This window comes from Falco biarmicus, chromosome 2 (assembly GCF_023638135.1).
Source record: "Falco biarmicus isolate bFalBia1 chromosome 2, bFalBia1.pri, whole genome shotgun sequence".
Taxonomy (NCBI): Eukaryota; Metazoa; Chordata; class Aves; order Falconiformes; family Falconidae; genus Falco; species Falco biarmicus.
The window spans coordinates 80,588,558-80,607,947 of NC_079289.1; the positions used below are offsets into that span (position 1 = coordinate 80,588,558).

Genomic DNA, 19,390 nt, shown 5'->3' on the forward strand with positions numbered 1-19,390 from the left:
ACGTGTTGCATATCTAAAAGCTGAACCCTAGAAAAAACCCTTCCTGGAAAAAAGAACTAAAAAAAAAAAAAAGTATGGATTTTGTTACTTTAATGTAACACTGCAACAGTTGTGATGTTTTGGACAAATACAATGTGACAACTCAGTGATCTCTAAAATAACTTCAGCATATTTGACTAGTCTGCTGCAGTCAGGCATCTGTAATGGTTGTATCCAAAATTAAATTCTCACTCAGGTAAGAGAAGGGCTTCTACAGGTATGTCAGCCAGAAGGTCAGAGAAATCATACCCCCTCCGATAAGCCAGAGTAGCAAGCTGGTAGCAGACGAGGAGAAGGCTGAGGTACTTACCTTTTTTGCCTCAGTCTTCACTGGCAACCTCTTTTTCCACACCTCTCAAGTGGATGGACCACAAGATGGGGACTGGGGGAGAAAAGTCCCTCCCACTGTGAGAGAAGATCAGGTTTGTGGCCACCTGAAGAAGCTGAACATATGTAAGTCTGTGGGACCTGATGAGATGCATCTCAGAGTCCTGAGGGAATTGGCTCATGTAGTTGCCAAGCTACTCCCCATGATATTTAAAGTCACGGCAGTCAGGTGACATCCCTGGTGACCGGGAAAAGGGAAACATTACACCCATTTTTAAAAAGGGTAGAAAGGAGGGCCCTGGGAACTACTGACCTGTCAGCCTCACCTCTGTGCCTGGGAAGATCATGGAACACATCCTCCTAGGAGCTGTGCTAAGGCACATGGAGGACAGGGAGGTGATTCAAGATAGCCAGCATGGCTTCACCAAGGGTAGGTCTTACCTGAGCAACATAGTGGCCCTCTGTGATGGAGTGGCTACATCAGTGGACAAGGGAAGAGCTAAGGATGTCATCTCTCTGGACTCATTTAGGTCTTTGACAGTCCCCCACGACATCCTTCTCTCTAAACTGGAGAGGTGCAGATGATGATGACTCTTCAGTGGATGAGGAATTGGTTGGATGGTTGCATCCAGAGGGCAGTGGTCAATGGCTTGATGTCCAGGTGGAGACGGTGCCAAGTGGTGTCCCTCAGGGGCCTGTATTGGGACCAGCACTGCTTAATATCTTCATCGATGGCATAGTGGGATTGAGTGCACCCTTGGAAAGTTTGCAGACAACATCAAGCTGTGTGGTGCAGTTGACACACCTGAGGGAAGGAATGCCATCTAGAGGGACCTGGACAAGCTTGAGAAATGGGCCCATGTGAACCTCACAACAAGGCCAAGTGCAAGGTCCTGCTGCTGGGTCAGGACAGCCCCCAGTATCAATACAAGGCTGGAGTATGGATGGATTGAGAGCAGCCCTGGAGAAGGACTTGGGGGTACTGGTGGATGAAAAGCTGGACATGAGCTGGCAATGTGCACTTGCAGAGCCAACCGTGTCCTGGGCTGCATCAAAAGAAGCGTGGCCAGCAGGTCGAGGGAGGTGATTCTGTTCCTCTACTCTGTGCTGCTGAGACCCCACCTGGAGTGCTGCGTTCAGCTCTGGGGGCCCCAACATAAAAAAGACATGGACCTGTTGGAGCAGGTCCAGAGTTGGGCCACAAAAATTATCAGAGGGCTGGAGCACCTCTCCTGTGAGGACAGGCTGAGAGAGTTGGGATTGTTCAGCCTGGAGAAGAGAGGGCTCTGCAGAGACCTAACTGCGGCCTTTCAGTACTGAAATGGGGCTTATAAGAAAGAGTGGGACAAACCTTTTAGCAGTGCCTGTCACGACAGTAAAAGGAGAAATGGTTTTAAATTAAGAGTGTAGATTTAGACTAGATATAAGGAAGAAATTTTTTATGATGAGGGTGGTGAAACACTGGAGCAGGTTGCCCAGAGAGGTGGTAGATGCCCCATCCTTGGAAACATTTAGGGTCAGGCTGGATGGGTCTCTGAGCAACCTGATCTAGTTGAAGATGTCCCTGCCCATCGCAGGGGAGTTGGGCTGGATGACCTTTAAAGGCCACTTCCAACCTAAACTATACTACAATTCTAAGGTGAAAGATTTTTTTTTTCCTCTTATCCCTGAAATTACAGTGAGTGTGTATTCTCTATTGTAGAACCAAAAATCAAGCATTTTGTATGTGTAAAAGCACCAACCACTTTGAGGAGGCAAAAATATTTCATCTGTAAAATGCTGCAACATCTTGCAAATAGTACAGTTAATTACTGTAAATAAAATCCAAGAGGTGGTCAAAATACCATTTTAATACCATTTTGTGCAGTGGTTTCCTTAATACAGCCACTTCATTGGCATGTGTTTTAGACACAGGAGAGGAAAAATCTCGGTTTTTAGGAAGCCTTTTAAAAAAGGATTTAAGGAACCTCCAAAACCTGTTTTTAGAAGCATGTTTACATTAATTTCATCTTGGAAGATGCATCATTTTACAGAAATTTACTTTCAAGAAAAGATATGGCTGTTTTCTGTAGAGCTGCTTATATTCCTTATTTCTGAGAGGCAGGCTTCAGGTTTTAGCACCTCTATATTGTCTTTCTGATATTGGCCCCACACCAGAAAAAAATCCAGAAATGTTAAAGGAGGCATTGGTGAGATTATTTTCTACATAAGAAATCTTCTGAACATTTTATCTTGGACAAGAGCTTTAAGGCAGAAGCTCAAAATCTTTCCTACAATCAGTTGTGTGCTGACTTCTTTGGGGGAGTTTAACTTGTTTGTGTAACAGAGCACTTATTAGTAACATCTTTTGTTTAGGATTTTTCTGCCATTCTTCTGAAATATCACAGTGTATTGGATTCAATACTAGCAGACACTGGTCAATTTCAGAGTTGCTTTTTTTAAAAAAAAACAACAAAATCTCCAATGGCTTCAGCACAAGCATTTTACAAGACTCCACATACAATGTGTAGCCCGGTGCAGTTACACAGTTCCTAGGCTAAACTGTTCCTTATTTACATTTCTCTTTCAGATGTTTGTCTTGCATAATCAAAGTAAAGCCCTGGGAGGTTTGCGTTCCGCTCACTGTGTGGTTTTGACTGTGGGTACAAGTTCTGCAGTGTTGGAAACCGTCTCTTGTTTGCATTCCTGCAAGGTCTGTTGGTGAAAAGCTGCTGTTACTGTTTCTATGGTCCACCTTCCCGGAAGACTAAGAGTGCTAACACCATGCTGAATGCAATACTCAGCACAAAAATACACGTACAAGGTCAGAAAGGCAAAGAATTAAATTAAGAGGAAAAAGACTCAAACTGAAGTTCAAGACCTTCTTAAAGACAAAAAAAGCCAGACTTCTTCCCAAGGTCCAGTAAGATTTTTGGGTGCACAATTTCTTAGAATCTCCTTCTGCTGTTAAAAGCTTTAGTTTAATGAAGGTTTGGTCAGGCTCCAGCCTGGACCCTTCTCTGTGATCTTGCTCAGAGGATACAGTACTAAAACAGTTCTCTGTGAGGGAATTTTGCTCTTTACAAAGTAGTGGGGATGTGGAGAGAATCCCTGATTACATCCTGAGACAATCCCTGATTACATCCTACCTCTTTGAGACAGATTTGTGAAAAACGTGGAAGCGCCAAGAGTTAGGCTTTCCAGGGAAGTGAATTCCACACGCAGTTTAGGGAGCAGTTCTCATTCAAGCCTCGACCCATGTTTTCATAGGCTTTACCTCTATGGTGAACATCTGGGAGGCATCTGCTACAAAATGAAGGCTGAAACTGTAAACACTTTAATAATCCAGTAATGTGTGCTTGTCTCTGCAGAGTATTGCCACAGAGTAATTTGGTTTCTGAAAAGAAAGCCCTCAAGTCTTCCCCTGTCATTAATCCCTTTGAAAGGAAGAACGGGAATCATTCATTCATCAGTCATCGCTGCCTTCAAATAGACTGGCAGAGAGCAGAGTGCCCACTGTTTCTCCCATAGAAAGCCATACAGGAGCCCTTTATAGCAAGATGGGAAGAAAGTGTTTTTTGATGTCCACAAGCTACCAAGTTAGCTGTTGAGGGCTGAACTCCAACACATTCGCTTGCCAAGAGTAGGAAGTAGTGGATTGCATTCTAATGCCAAGCACAGGAATTTGTCATTGACCACTGGCACTTTTAGGGCTTACATATGATACAGACATTTTTGCTGATTATTTCTAACGAGCTATGGGCAATGATGTGTAACTGGCCAGGGAACTGATGATGATGATAGGCAGCTCACGTATCTGCCAGGACCAGATGGCAACTTTTAGTTTTTGCCCATTTATCTCATGCAATCTTCATATCTTTTCTGTATTGGTTTAGCTTATTTAATTGTAGAGGTGGTTGGTTGTCCTGAAAAAATACCTTTGCTACCAAACCTACCAGTATCTTGCTGGATATTTTTCACTGTGTTGGTTGGCAATTTTTATGTAAAAAGTTCTCTCTTCTCTCCTTCAATTCCAGAATACCAAATTTAGGAAGATGAAAGGTGCTCGTAAGAAATAATCTTGTATAAAGCATCTTGCTTTCACTTAGTTGAGGGACTGAAATGAGTCCAAAACAGCGTTCTGTTTTCTGGCCCTCCCTTTCCAGAAGCCTGAATCCAGATACTGTGGCTTGCACACAGTTTCATTGCTCATGTTATGCTAATGGGCTCTAAGTTTTAGGTTCTCATTTTATCCTTTTACTTTTGCTAGAGTTCTGGGGGACTGCCTTTGAATTGTTGCTATTTGTTGAGAGGATCTTAAGCTGGATTCCCAGAAATAACTGTTCATTATTCATGTTCCAAGAATGGAAGCAAATGTTTAATGTTTCTCTGATTTTTTGTAAATCTGGCTATATGTGTGAACTGCAGTTCTGGAGGAGTGGAGATGGGATGGTGTTAGGTCTCTCTCTCTCTCTCTCTCTCTCTCTCTCTCTCTCTTTAGGTACCTAAACGGGTGCTAAACCAGTAATATACTAGTAAACACTAAATCTAGCAAACCTAGGATCACTCTGAAACTCCTGATGAAAGTGTGGTTTGAAATTCTGGTCCCACTAATGTCTGGTAATTTCATCCTACCATTATACTTTTGTACTAAGAAGGAGACCTTTAGAACTACATAGGTTACGCACCGCTACTAGTCACAATGGTCAAAGCTACAATAGTGGGGAGAACTGTCCCCTAATAACACAGACAAAGGCAAGAGCAAATTGGAAAGAAATGTCCAGCCTGAAACAGAACTAACGTCTCTCAGACTCCTGAAATCTGTCCTGTATCTTCACTATTTTGCTATTTAGTTATAAGACGCTAACTGGAAAAATTACATAGTTTGTTTCTGAACTTCCTGTATTTCATTCAGATTTTTAAAGGTTAATTTAAAGCAGAAAATCTTTTTGTAACCACTGAAGTAAAAGAACAAAATGAAATTACATTACCCAGGTAACAGGACTAGAAATAGATACAGTATTAGTCAACTTCGCATGTACTCCCTGCAGCTTGAACTCAAATGCAAATCTGTTCTGTTCCGAGCACAGCAGCAGCCTGACTTCCCACTGCTTTGTGTGCACATTTCCCCAGGGAATAAGCTGTGTAGCTTTGCCAAGCCGATATCCCTGAGCTGTGGGAGATGAAGCAAGTGACTCATGACTGCAAGACGACAGCATGTGATGCAAGACACACAGAGGACAAACTGCTGAGAGATGCAGTTCATGACTGAGAGGTTTATTCCCACTGCCAGGAAAGGCCTTGTTCTTTTCCAGCTGTTACCATGTTTTACAAAATAAATATACATAGTGAGGCATTTCTGATCCAAAATCTGTATCAAACAGTTGTCAAAATTAAATATTAAAACCCAGGCACAGAAGTGTCTGTGCAATCAAAATACTAAAAGCAACGTATAAAAAAAGAAGTAATACTACACCAATTCCTTCACCCTTTCCTCCCAAATGCCTTAAAAATGAAGCAAAAGCAAAATGAAAACATCTGTATGCATTTCTCTAAAGCTCTTATCACGACTGCATGCCACATTGTACTATATTGCACCATAACTGCTTGCATCTCCTACCTCTGCTTAGCAAAACAGGGTATCAGTCTGCTGCTAGAAATACATTGGTTGGCAAAGACTTGTGTGCACTTGCTGTGCTAACTCATTAATGCTGGTGTATGGTTATTCAAGGACAAAAAGGTGTAACTGGGATTAAACTCCTTATAATACTAAGTTACTCTTCCCCAGTACTAGGCAGTAGATACTAAGTGCAATAAGACTGGATCTTGAGGATCCACAGGACAAAACTATAGCACAGGACAAAACTGCAAGTTGATCCTAGGCACTGTAGCTCCCTTAGCCCCCCATAGGAAGCCTTCTGCTTCCTTTTGATTAATATCAACCATTTCGTTAAATGGACACTGGAACCAAAATGTGCAGACATCAGCACTAACCAAAATATTTGCGTACAGTTATTGGGAATTGTAACAGTGTAAGGGGTGTTTTCTCTTAGAATTTCACAGCTGAGTGGTCTTGCATTTTTTACAAAAGAGGTATATTTTTAGGTTTCTAAAGGAGGTGAGGATCAAGAATGCCATGCTATACAGTGCTGTACAACCGTGACACCTGACAGTCATACAGCATTTTAAAAAGAACTACGTTATCGCTGGCCTCTCTCTCAGCCTGACACCTGGCCCCTTGTGTCTTATTCATAGGAGCAGTTCCATTTACTTCAATAAAACAATTGATGTAAGAATTGCAAGAGCAGGCCTGACATTTGGAAACTGATAGGTTGCGTGATCTCCTCCCTGAGGCCCCATTTTGCAAAAATGCTCAGAATATATGGAGCTTCGGCAAGGCAGTGATAGAGAACAGGTTTGAGTCAAAGGTGTAAGAGAGTGAATACCCACTGTTACTCTTCTGATCATGTCATCTCTTAATACATAAAATTACTTTTTTTTTTTTTTAAATGGCTGCAGCAGTAGGCTCCTCTGGGGTGTGGGAAAGATTGTACAGGTCCTTGTTCTGCAAATTTCAAAGGCTATAAGAGAAGGGAGCACCCAGCAGTTTGCATGATTGGATCTGGAGTACGGAATTACACATATCACTTTCATTATTTACTGCCTGTTATGAGGACTGTTTCTCTCAATTCTGTTTAAAGAAGTTGGGGCATCTATGAGTACTGTTCTCTGCATGATAATTGCTAGTGGAGTCAATATGGATTTAAGTCCAACAATTTTTCTGCTGGCTGCTTTTTCACCAAAGCTGACAGCATATCAACCTTGCTAGTTTGCAGTTCTATTTCATGCTAGGTTTTGGAGAAACAGCACTGATGGGTGCTCTTTTTGTACTAGACACAGCAGCCCTACTTGTCTGTCAAAGGGTTTAGAATGGCCTTTCTAATTCCCCCATGCAGAACAGCTTTGATGGCAAGATCAGTTTTCAACAATCTGCTTCCTTTAGCTGAAAAAATGGCTCCTTCACTGCCAGTATTGACAACTCCTGACAAAGTCAATTATTTTAATAAAGGCCAAGTGAAAATTTGCTGCGAAACAAGAATACTGGCCCCCTCTGACCTCTAATACTGCTAATACTTCATTATTATTATTATTACAGTGATAAATTGGTACTTTACATTCTGTCTTAGTGAACATTCAACTGACCAGCAAAAATCAGTACCTTAAATAAACATGGTCTTCTGACTGGAGAGTCCACCATTGGACATTGTCTACCTAGACCTTAGTAAAGCTTTTGACACCGTCTCCCACAGCATTCTCCTGGAGAAACTGGCTGCTCATGGCTTGGACAGGCACACTCTACGCTGCGTTAAAAGCTGCCTGGACAGCCCAGCCCACAGGGTGGTGGTGGATGGAGTTACACCCAGTTAGCAGCCAAGTGGTGTTCCCCACGGCTCAGTACTGGGGCCGGCCCTGTTTCATACCTTTATCAGTGCCCTGGACAAGAACATTGAGTGCACCCTCAGTAAGTGTGCAGGTGACAGCAAGTCGGTCAGGAGTGAGGATGTGCTTGAGGGCAGGCAGGCTCTGCAGAGGGATCTGGACAGGCCGGACCGATGGGCCGAGGCCAATTGCATGAGGTTCAACAAGGAGAAGCGCCAGGTCCTGCACTGGGCTCACAACAACCCCGCGCAGCGCTACAGGCGGGGGCAGAGTGGCGGGGAAGCTGCCTGGTGGGAAAGGGCCTGAGGGTGTTCATCAACAGCCGGCTGAACACGAGCCAGCAGTGTGCCAAGGTGACCAAGAAGGCCAACAGCATCCTGGCTTGTACCAGAAACAGTGTGGCCAGGGAAGGGGTCGTCCCCCTGTACTCGGCTCGGGTGAGGCCGCACCTCAAACCCTGTGTTCAGTTTTGGGCCCCTTGCTACAACAGAGACAGACATGGAGGTGCCGGAGCGTGTCCAGAGAAGGGCAACGCAGCCGGTGAAGGGTCTGGAGCACAAGCGTTATGAGGAGCAGCTGAGGGAACTGGGGCTGTTCAGCCTGGAGAGGAGGAGGCTCAGGGGGACCTTTGGCTCCGTCCAACTCCCTGCCAGGAGGCTGCAGGCAGCTGCACATTGGCCTCCTCTGCCAGGTAACAAGGGACAGGACAAGAGGAAATGGCCTCAAGTTGTGCCAGGGGAGGTTCAGTTTGGATACTAGGAAGAATTTCTTCACTGAAAGGGTGGTCAAGCATTGGAACAGGCTGCCGGGAGGGGGAAGCAGCTGAGTCACCATCCCTGGAGGTATTTAAAAGATGTGGCACTTAGGGACATGGTTTAGTGGTGGACTTGGCAGTACTAGGTTAATGGTTGGACTTGGTGATCTTAAAGTTCTTTTCAAACCTAAACAATTCTATGATTCAATTATTATTCTCTGGTCATCCAATTCTGCCACCTTGAAGACTTGCTGAGAAAAGGAGAGGCTACTCATACAACTTTTACATAACCTTGACCTATTTTCTGTTGATGTCTATGGTTTAAAGAATCCATATACAATCTACAAGATCTGATTTAAGACCCTCTCTCTATGCACCTTTTCTCAAGAGGAGTGTGTCATATTCTTAGCAGCTCCATATCTTTTCTATTGTGCTTATATTGAAGATCTGAACTTCAGGAGACCTTGGTAGTTAACACACTCGGTCCCCTGTTCCAAGACAAACTTAAATACAGCTATCGACATTTACAAAAGTATGTCTTCCACTAGTTATGGAAAAACAAAGAAACTGAAGATAAAAACTCATCACTCTTCCAAAGCAGTCTCTTCCTGCGGTTTTCATAATCCTCTGTGTAATGGAGGTAAGCCCTTCATTATGGACATCAGTTTATTCCCTTCTGGTCCTTCGTAGCTCCGTGTGATATGTATTTCTAGGCTGTGATTAGAGTTGGGCTTTCATTAAGCTAAAGAAACCATTTCCTCCTAGGTTCTGTCCCCTGAGCCTTGGATCCTTCTTATGGCCTTTTGCATTGTTACATTGCTTCATCTTGAATGAAATGCCATTCCAAAATCTTTGCAGTACTCCACCAGAGATCCTACCAGTGCTGATTATGCTGCAAAGATTACTTCAAATGTCTTGCAGGCTATATTGTTTATGCAGGCCAAAAAGTGATTACCTTTATTGCAGTATTGTGACATTGTTGACCCATGTTAAGCTTGTTACTCACTGTAATCTCACAATTTCTTCATGCATCGTGAGCTGGAATTCCAAAGGGTAACAACGCAGACCTAGGAAGACAACAGCCTGTGCAACACATGACCCATAAAGATCTTTGTCCTGTCCACCCAGGAGCAAAGAAGGTAGGTAAAGATCTGTATCTTCCTGGGCTGCTGACTGGCCAACTGTCATGTGTATTATTGCCTCAGGTCTGCCACAGGGTGCATTGCTTTTTGGTGCACTGACAGGCTGAGCAAAGGAGTGGAGGAGATGTGAGAAGGATTTAGGGGAACTGTAGGAGAGCATAGGAGGAACAAAGAACATCTGTGGAAGAAACATTGCTGGTTGTTGATAAACTGGTTTCTCTGACTATCCTCTCTCTTGATCAAATTATGATAATCTTCTACTCATAATTCATGATTTCCAGAAAATATTCTGCTCTGACCAAGGAGAACTGGTTTGAGAGGTCAGGTTACCTTAAAAAATAAATCATAATACTCCATGCACAGTCTAGTGGCAAGGTCAGGAGCTTGAGAAGGTATCATCCCAGTAGTACTACATCATCAGCTGTAGTAGGAAGCTTCTGTATTGCTACATTTGATCTAACCTCCCCTGCCTTTTACTTTTTTCCTAATGAAGTCCTTTGTCATACATTGTTATTCACTCTTTGAATAGTCCTAGTAATCCCCAGATTTCAAGGAGTACCCAGGAGTTAATTTTTTTCAAGCAGAATAGGGCTGAGGATAGCATAATAGAATGCATGATGACTACGTATTTGAAGTCTAGCTTCACTTTTTTCTGAGACACACTCTTTTTTTTTATAAGGAAGGGGCCTGACTTGTTAAAGAATAAATAGGGTGAAGTCTGTAATAAAACACTGCTTAGAAACTGGGTGCTTACATGTAGATGAGCTGCTTTCTGGAAGGAAAGAAGAATTCTTCTATGGCCTTTGTTTTTCTTGTGGCAACTTTTTTAGTGTATAGACATATAGGTTCCCCCACATTTTGAAAAATATTGGGACTCAATGCTGTTGAGTCTTAACCTTACTGTTGAGTCTTATCTTGCTTACTTTTGGTTGTGTATGCAAGTTCTACTCCTTAATCCATGAAAAAGACTTCAAATTTTTCAGCATGTGTTCCCTTGTAACAAATACTCTTTCACTCCCAGCAGCTGCAGAGGAAGGCAGAGCTCTGCTTTTTCACCCTTCCTCCCTTCCTGCAAAGGACCTCAGCATTATCATTCTTGCAGACCCAATCACTCTACAGCTACCTGAAAGTAGGTTGTAGCGAGGTGGCTCTTGGTCTCTTCTCTCAAGTAACAAGCAATAGGACAAGATTAAATGGCCTCATGTTGTGTCAGGGGAGGTTCAGTTTGGATTATTAGGAAAAACTCCTTCACTGAAAGGTTTGTCAAGCACTGGAACAGGCTGCCCAGGGAGGTGGTTGAGTCACCATCCCTGGAGGTATTTAAAAGTCATGTAGATGTGGCACTTAGGGACATGGTTTAGTGGTGGACTTGGAAATGGAAGGTTAATTGTTGTACTTGATGATCTTAAAGGTCTTTTCCAGCTTAAATGATTCTATGATTGCTACCTATGCTATAGTTTCCTCACTTCAGGTGGACAAGCAGTCTGGTATCAGCTGTGCTCTGCAACGTGAGACTTCCTTGAGCCTATTCCTTGCTCTGCCTATGTGGTCTACTAGCTGCCGGAGTAGCAGCCATACAAAACCTAAGGGCAAGCATTAATAAACTTTTGAGATGTGCTTTCCTTCTTGGGGCAGAAACTTGCTCCAGTGAGAATGTCAGACATGCTTGGGCAATTTTTAGAAAGAACAGCTGTAAATGCCAGAACACTTCCTGGCATCTTCTTTGGACAGTGTATCATTATCAGGAAGGGAAAGATACTGTTGGCATAGGCACTGCAGAGACAAACCATTAATGTCACTGCACTCTGTCTTTACTGAGGCCCAGCCTCACCTGACAACACTGTGAAACACACAAGGTAGATCTTCTTGAGTCATTCCCAAAAGGGACATATGCCAGTATGTATATTATATGCTTAAAAGGTCAAAGTGAAGCATTAAGTCCTATTGCTAGGAAAGGTAGCAAAAGCAGGGAAAAAGGATAAAATTTGTATTTCAACAATTGCCCTCCAAACTAGAGGAAGGCCAAAAAAACATTTTTCTCCAGTGTATCAAAAGATATGGAAAAACACAGGGTAACAGCACTTCAGAACTTGTTGTGTTGTGTCTGTGGAGGCTTTAAGAGCAGCAAAGTAGAGGCACTGTTCCAAATAATATGCAGTAGCTGCTCCCTTGAAAAGCACAGGACACAAGCAGCAATTGCTATTAAACAAAAAACAGTGGTTGGACTTCAGGCTGAATGAACTAGTTGTAAGTAGGTTTCATGTTAACTGCTTGCTATGTGTATCTTGTACAGGTTATGTATTGCAGAACAGGCTGTGTCCTTTGGATGTGCATCATGGGAACAGCACATGTATGTGGCATACAGCTTACTGCATGTGCAAGTTTTTATTCATAGTGTGTGCATTCTGTACTTGTTTATGTCAAATGTCAAGCATAAACAGGGCTGGAAACTTCTCTTACATGTGCCTAGCACAGGCAATCCCTCCTTCTTCAGGGAAGATTGGCACAAAAAGTTAAGAGATGCAAGGGAATGTGAATGAGGTAGCAGACCTGGCAAGCAGCTTTGGCTCTAAGAATACTAAGATGATGAGAGGAAGAGGAGTAGGACTTGGGACCCTGTAGCTGAGGGATGCAGAGAGTGACTGCGTGGAGAAAAGCAGGCATGGAGCCTGGAGATGAAGAATGGAGATGGGTGACCAGAAACTGAGGAAGATCACATCCCCAAGATACACCTCTCTCCAATTCTTCTGGCTTACTCTGCCATCCAGACCTGTGCCCCCTTGAGACAACCTCCTTGTGTGAAATGCTGTTTTGTAACGTTTTCCCAGAATGCTGGAGCTGAAGCATACACAGTACAGATGATTCATTGTTCTGGCGCTATATTTCACAGAGATGCACCAATTTCTACAATTCAAGAAAACACCTACATTTATATGTGATGAAGAAACTGTTAGTAGTAAGGCCAGCCTAGAACAAGCCCTAAGTTTTGCAACTGGAGTGATGACAGAAAAGAGAACAGCATGTTCCATCATTTTCCAACAGATTACTCATGAGGAAGAAAATATTCTTTCATGTTGCTGAGAAATAATTGTGCTATTTCGAGAGTCGATTTAAAGCTATCCACAAAGAAGAACAAGAGGCATCGGGCGTAATTTCTTGTTGTGATCTTTGACTGAACCTGTGACAGTCAATAGTGACAAACAGCCAGAGGAAGATGAAATTCCCAAACACATTATGAAGTCCTATCTCGGCTGAGTCTTGATGTATTGTAGCACTTGGCAGCCAACACATACATCTTCTTTTACTCTGGCAGCCCTCCAAAGGGTTGATCTTTTTTTTGTCAATACCATACAATTGCACTCACTTGAAAACCCAGCTGTGAGGGTGGTGCTCTGTCAGGGCACCTGCAGCTTGGGCCAGTGTGCCACCACAGAGCTCTGTGTGGGGCTGTCTCTGGCATCCATAGCTCCACCGGGCTTTCTGAACACTGGAGGGGAAGCTGTAGCACAGGTGGGACACGAGTGCTGCCCTTGGCTTTGCAGCACGCTGTGGGGAAGGTGCGGGTGGCCAGCGCCGCAGGCCAGGCTGTTAGAGGACAGCATGGGAGGCGCAGGAGGACTGGGTGGCCAGTGCTGTGCGCGCAGGCCAACGTCAGGCCAACCTACAGGCACTGGAAGCCTGCTTGAGCGAGGGCACAAGGCAGGTGACGACGGCGGCCGGTGTGATTGCAGGACTGAGCGAAGGGTGTCCATACGAGGGGGCCGTGGGTACCCCACGTGGGTTTTGTTGGAAGGGACGTGGGGCCCAGCACGTGGGAGCACGTCCCAGGTGGCTGCGGTGGCCACCGTACGGGGCCCCCTGTGCCGGGGAGCGCTGGGCGACGTCGCGGCCGTGCCGCTGTGGGCGGGGGCCGCTCTCGCTGCACGATGGCGCCTGGGACACCAGCGCCGCCGAGTGCGGGAGGGGCGGCCGCTGGGGCGCGTGACGGCGCGGGCCGCGTGACGACGACGCGGAGAGGGGCGGGGGGGGGAGCGGAAGCGCGGCGGTACCTGCAGTGAGAGCGCCGCGGGGCGCCGCGCCCCCCGCCCTGCCCCGCCGCGGCGGCCGCCCCCCGCTGAGCTTGGAGACGGCCATTAGGAGCCCGCGCCGATCGCCTGGCGGCCCCGGGGCGGCGGTGGGCCTGTGGGCGGGGGGGGTGTGTGTGACAGGAGGGGAGGGCGAGCGCGTGACGCCCTCCGCGCCCCGCCCCCCCGCTCCTGCTCCCGGCGCCGCCACCTCGGCCCGGCCCGGCGCGGGCGGGCGGCGCAGCCATGGAGCCGGAGCGCGAGTGCCGGGTGCTCTCCATCCAGAGCCACGTCGTCCGCGGCTACGTGGGCAACAAGGCGGCCACCTTCCCCCTGCAGGTACCTGGGCGGGTGCGGACGGGCCCGCCGCCGCCGTCCGCTCCGCTCCGCTGCCGCTCCTCTGCGGGGCGGCGCGGGGAGCCGGGCAGGTGGTGTGACGGGGGCGCCGGGCGGGGGGGCCAGGTGGGAGGACGGCCGAGAGCCGGGCGCCCCTCCCGCCCTCCGAGGTGCGGAGCGTGGGGCTGGGGCGGGGGCAGCCGGGGGCAGTGGCCGTCCCGGGTCTCCGCGCTCCCCGGCGAGCCGCGGTCGGTGCGGCCGCGCTTCCCGCCGGCTCCGTACGGCAGGGCCCGCGGCTCCCGCTCACCTCGTTGCATCTGCCCGCCGGCTCGAGGCTGTGGTACGGCGGGCGGGCTTGGAAAGGGCGGGGGGCTGGGGGCGCTGCTGGCGGGCGTGCTCGGCTGCATACTGCGGCGCTCTGCGGGCGCCCTGCCTGTGGCCGCGGCGTGTGCTCCGGCCGTGGCAGGGGGTTGGCACCGCCGCTGTCAGCGGGCGGCCGCAGCGCCGGTGTGGGTGCCCGCCGCCGGGGACGGGGCGCTGGGCTTGGGGGAGCGGTGGCCTTGTGCTGGTGCGGAACGAAGCCCCCCACAAGCCCCCGTGGGTGGTGGAACTGGGTAACCCCCCGCTGCTCGGGCTCTGAGGACCGAGGGAAGCGGTACTAAGTACAAGGACCCTTTAATGACTGCGCACGGCCGGGCCGGAGCAGCTAGCGTGTGTGGGCTGGGGCTCGAGGGTATAACTGGACCTTGGCCCTCGTGGCTGGCGAGTGCTGACTTCAGAGCCGCTTGCTAAGGTCTAGCCGATGGTGGGAAAGGAGAACATCGGGGTGCGCTGGGGCGAGCCTTTGCACGTATTGCTGTTCTCTCTTGCGAAGTGTCTGTGTTGTGAGGGGCTAATTTGGGGCCTTACCATCGAGAGGGCTTTGTTCCTTGACACACGCGTGACTGTACGAAGCTCGCTGTCTAAGAATCTCTTTGCCGGAACGCAGTGTGTTGTGACATTGGTTATCTTGCTACATGCTTGACGAACAATGGTGTAATCTCGCTTGACTAGACACAAGAGATGGTACACTGATAAATGATGCCCTTGAGACCAGGCCTGCAACAAGCCAACATCACCCACCCACCCCCCTTATCACCAGGCAATTATAATGTAACCAAATCTCTTGATAATTAGTTTATGGTAAAGGGCAATGTACATATGAAATCTATGTGCTGTGGAAAAATCTGTGTGTATGGAGACGTGTTCCTGAAAGGTGGTCACGATCTCCAGGCCAACTGTCCCTCCTTTCCTAACTGAATGGTCTCTAAATTGTGGTCCCCCTGCCCCCACCTGCCCCAGCTGTTCTGTGGTAGCAGAAGGGCACACAGTGGTACTTAATTCCAGAATTCTCTTAAAACACTATTTTTATTCATACACATTTTAATTCCATGTCAAAGGTTCTGATTACTCTTCTGTAACTCAACCTTTCAGTGGCATCTGAGGTCTCTGTATGGGGGTCTCGTATGACTTGGCAAATGGGTTCCTATAAAGTGTCTTTAGTTCCTTGTCTGTGATGCTATGCAATACTATTGTAGTTAAAAAGTCCTGTTGATGTTGTAGCTGGGTTCTGTTTAAGGAGGCTATCATACTCACACTGTGTAATGTTCTTCAGTGTATAGCATAACAAGAACTTGCTGGGGTAGGGGGGGGAAAAGATAGCTGGGGAACAACTGAACCCCTATCACTACAGGCTGCGCTTGAAAAACCTGTATGTAGGCAACCCTTAATGAAGCTGTGCTTTCTAGAAAGTTACTTAAACCCTGGTTTTGCTAGAACATCAGACGTAGCAAATTGCCACAAAGTGAAACTCTTTTTCTTTTTTTTGTTTTTGTGAAACAAGGAAAGGATTTACAAACCTGAGACTCTTTATTTTTTTTTAAATATAGATAAAAATGAAACCTGATGCTAGTCTTGAGGATGGGTGCAAATCTGGTGTGCTTATGTTATTTCCTGTTCTCTTTTATACTTTGGTCTTCTGAACCAAATTCTGAATGGTTAAATGAAGCTTCCTTCTGAGCTCATCAGTATGGAGCTTGCAAGGCAAGATGTATGTAGATATGTGTCTGTGTGCGTGTGTGCATGTGAGGTCTGATGGGCTGAAATCCAGACAGAACAGTTCAGGAATCTGCATTTGGACAGCAACATCCAAATAGAAAACCAGACGTGGTTTCATCTGCTGTTTTAGACTTCTGCAAAAACATCAGTTGTGTTTGAACAACTTGATCTTTTGTGGAAATCTATGATATTATTATTAATTACTAGCAATAGCCAGCGTATCAATGTGCACAGCAGAGAATTCTAATGTCTTTTTTTTTTAACCAGATGGTTTTGCTTTGTCAGGCTTCCATTACACTGAAAGCTGAAGTATTTAAAAAGTAAGCGTGTGGAAGACTTTCTCTGCGAAGTATGTGGTAAACACTTTCTAGATAGCAAACACAGCAAACAAGAGCTAGGTCATATATTAGAGCAGTTATAATAATGGAAGTAATATAACTGAGTGAGAAATATTAGAACCCTTTACGCCATTTCAGGTTAAAAGACATTAAAGTAGTTTGAGATTCTAGATTAACTAATAGGTCTTAGAGGAAACATGCACCTGGATTTCCCAGGTAGTAAAATGCTGGGAAGTGAACTTTCCTCAGCTGTGCTCTGGATTCTGCCTTGCCAAGGGTTTAAATAGTTTTTACTTGCATGGTTTTACTATCTCTTTGAAAGTTCTGAAGGTAGTTTTGAATTATTTTTAAAATACTCAGAAATTATTTCACAACCATGTAACCTGAGCAGCTTTTGATACCAGGCAAGGGTTTAGAATTTTTCCAGCATTTAAGAGAGGAAGAGCAGTTGGTTGTACATTAATGTAGGGAGCTGCCACTGTCAGTCACATAAATGATTTTAAAACACCAAAGAATGTTTCTCCTACTCAACTAAGAGTTATCACAGTTTTTATGAGATAAGATAAAAATTTATGTTTTCACCATGGTATTCAACATTATGTCCATCGTATGCATTTTCTTTCTTAGAAGGACCTCTTTATTTGTTAATTTTAAATATAATTTTAACTTGCCTTTCCTGCCCCACCTTCTAGGTAGGCAGAATGTGACCATAAATAAAGGGTGCAGTACTGGGAAGCAGAGTTACAGTCCTCCTCAAACCACAGAGTGAATACACAAGGGCAAGCTCATTTCTGTTCTGCAGAGGTACTTAATTCTGACCATCAAGAAAATTTTGGTAGGCAGATGAATTTAAATTCATATACTACACCCATCATAGTATCAGCTTTTGTGAATGAGTATTTTGGTCTGTGTGTTCTGTTCTTTGGGCCTCCATAAGTTTCCAGGAAAGAGGTTTGAAAGTACAAGGGAGGGACAAGAGAGAGCCCCAGCTGATTTCACCTGGCACTGGACATTAGCATTTGGTTGCCACTGGGCTAGATTATACTCCTGTCTGCAAGACAGAGACTGTTGATCTTTGTTTATGTCTAGATAAAAATGATATCCAGAGAGTTCTGTTCTTACCTTGTTTGATAATGCTAATGGAACATGATTATATTCTGTTGTTCTGTGGGTTGTGGGGTTTTTTTTTGTCTGCCCTAACACAGAATTTGATAAAATCTTGTCTCTGTTTTTACTGTTTAATTTGTGTCTTCTTTTTATATCTGTTTATCTTGAAGATGGAGCTAAAAGCGTGGATAAAAATACCATTAATTATTTGGGTCTGGAGATTGAAATTGTCTGTTCTGAATTGTAGGATGCTATCATAAATAGCTTCTACAATACAGGACAAGATGGCCTATTGAAATCTGTTCAATGATTTTATTTCTTACCTCACCCCTCTGCCCTGCCACCTCTCCTCCCCACCCCCCCACCCCTTACCCCTAGGTGACTGGAAATAGTTGTCTGTTCAGGTATTAAGGGCGGATCATTCTCATTCTTAGATTAGTCCTCATTTATTCTTTCGCAAAATAAACAGGAAGCCTACTTTTTTATCTCCTTCATTGTGAAAAAGATGGGAAAACAATTTTGATCAGCACAGATGGTAATTTCTTTGATGTTTAAGGGTAGTTTTAAACTGCATTGTTTGGCCAAAGGTATAATTTGCTTTCATGTGCTGAGACCAAAACAGTATCAACCTATCTTTAATAATTATCTGCTGCCCTAACAAAAAAGTTTGAGGCTTTTTTCTTTTTGTTTTGAAAAATGTAATCAAACCAATTAAGTATTTTACAGGAAGAGAAGTAGAAAAATAATACCTCTTATTTAAGCTGACTGCTTGCTCTGTTTCAAAACTTACTTCTGTTAATTACATCAGTCAGAGGAAGGATGAATCAATCAAAAGTGTTTACAAAGTAACAGTAAGAAATGTGCCTACTGGGTAGCCCTTATTTTTGTTACAGATCAAAGGCTGACAAAGCCTAACCCTTAAACAGAAAATAAATACAAAGATAAAAGTATTTGTTCTTTGTAATATCCAAAGATTGTCCTAAAGTACATATCTGAATGAAGAATAGTGGCTCTTGATTCATAGTTCAAATGAAGCTTGCGGAAGCATGATTTTCCTCCTTGCCTGTGTTTTTGTTCTTGTGAGAAAGATAAACAAGGGACAGATGAATTTTAAAAAACCCAAAACTCATGACCCCTCTGGGAAGGCTTATTTATAACTATGTAAACAGCATTTTCTTATTATGTGGATGCCAGTATATTTAGATGCAGAAGTTGCAGTGAATACCTTGTGCAAGAAGAGGCCCTGAAAGAGACTTATCCAAAAGGTCCTAGCAAGGTGGTTCTGCACCTGGCAGTTTGGATTTCTAGGGAAAGGCTTTAACAGAACTTTCCAGAAACTGTTGTTCAGATTGATTCAGGAGCTTAGATGTACTGTCAGAACTTTTTCTGAGAAGATTGTAGGAGATGGATTTTCAACCTGTATGGTAATGTGAAAGGGGAGTGGGTCAGGACTGAGAGACAACAAAGTGGAGTATTTCTCAAAAGACACGCACAAACACACAAAGTGTGTGTGTGTCACTCTTTCAGCTCTTAAGACTGCATGAAGACAGACTATACTGAGACAAAGAACTGGGAAAAATACCGGGGTCTTACTTTTACTTTAACAGTACTAGTTTGCATATATGTAGAACGCTAAAGTAAGAGATCTCAAATTTCTTCATAAATTTTTTTTACAGAAATCTGTTCAACAACTAAAGCAAAAGTAATGCAAAATAATCAATTTGAAAAGCTAGAGTAATTTCAACCTGCCTAAAAGAAGTCCAGCTG

At 45.0% G+C, this 19,390-nt stretch overlaps 1 protein-coding gene across 1 annotated transcript in view; it reads left to right on the forward strand.

The window, feature by feature from the left end:
- Window positions 1–13,722: 13,722 nt before the first annotated feature.
- The window catches only part of PDXK (pyridoxal kinase), a 51,578-nt gene continuing 45,910 nt past the window's right edge, over window positions 13,723–19,390 (forward strand). The window contains exon 1 of the mRNA XM_056327478.1: window positions 13,723–14,084. Within this exon, the coding sequence (XP_056183453.1) occupies window positions 13,992–14,084 (93 nt within the window). The 5' untranslated portion in view covers window positions 13,723–13,991. The remainder of the gene's footprint in view (window positions 14,085–19,390) is intronic.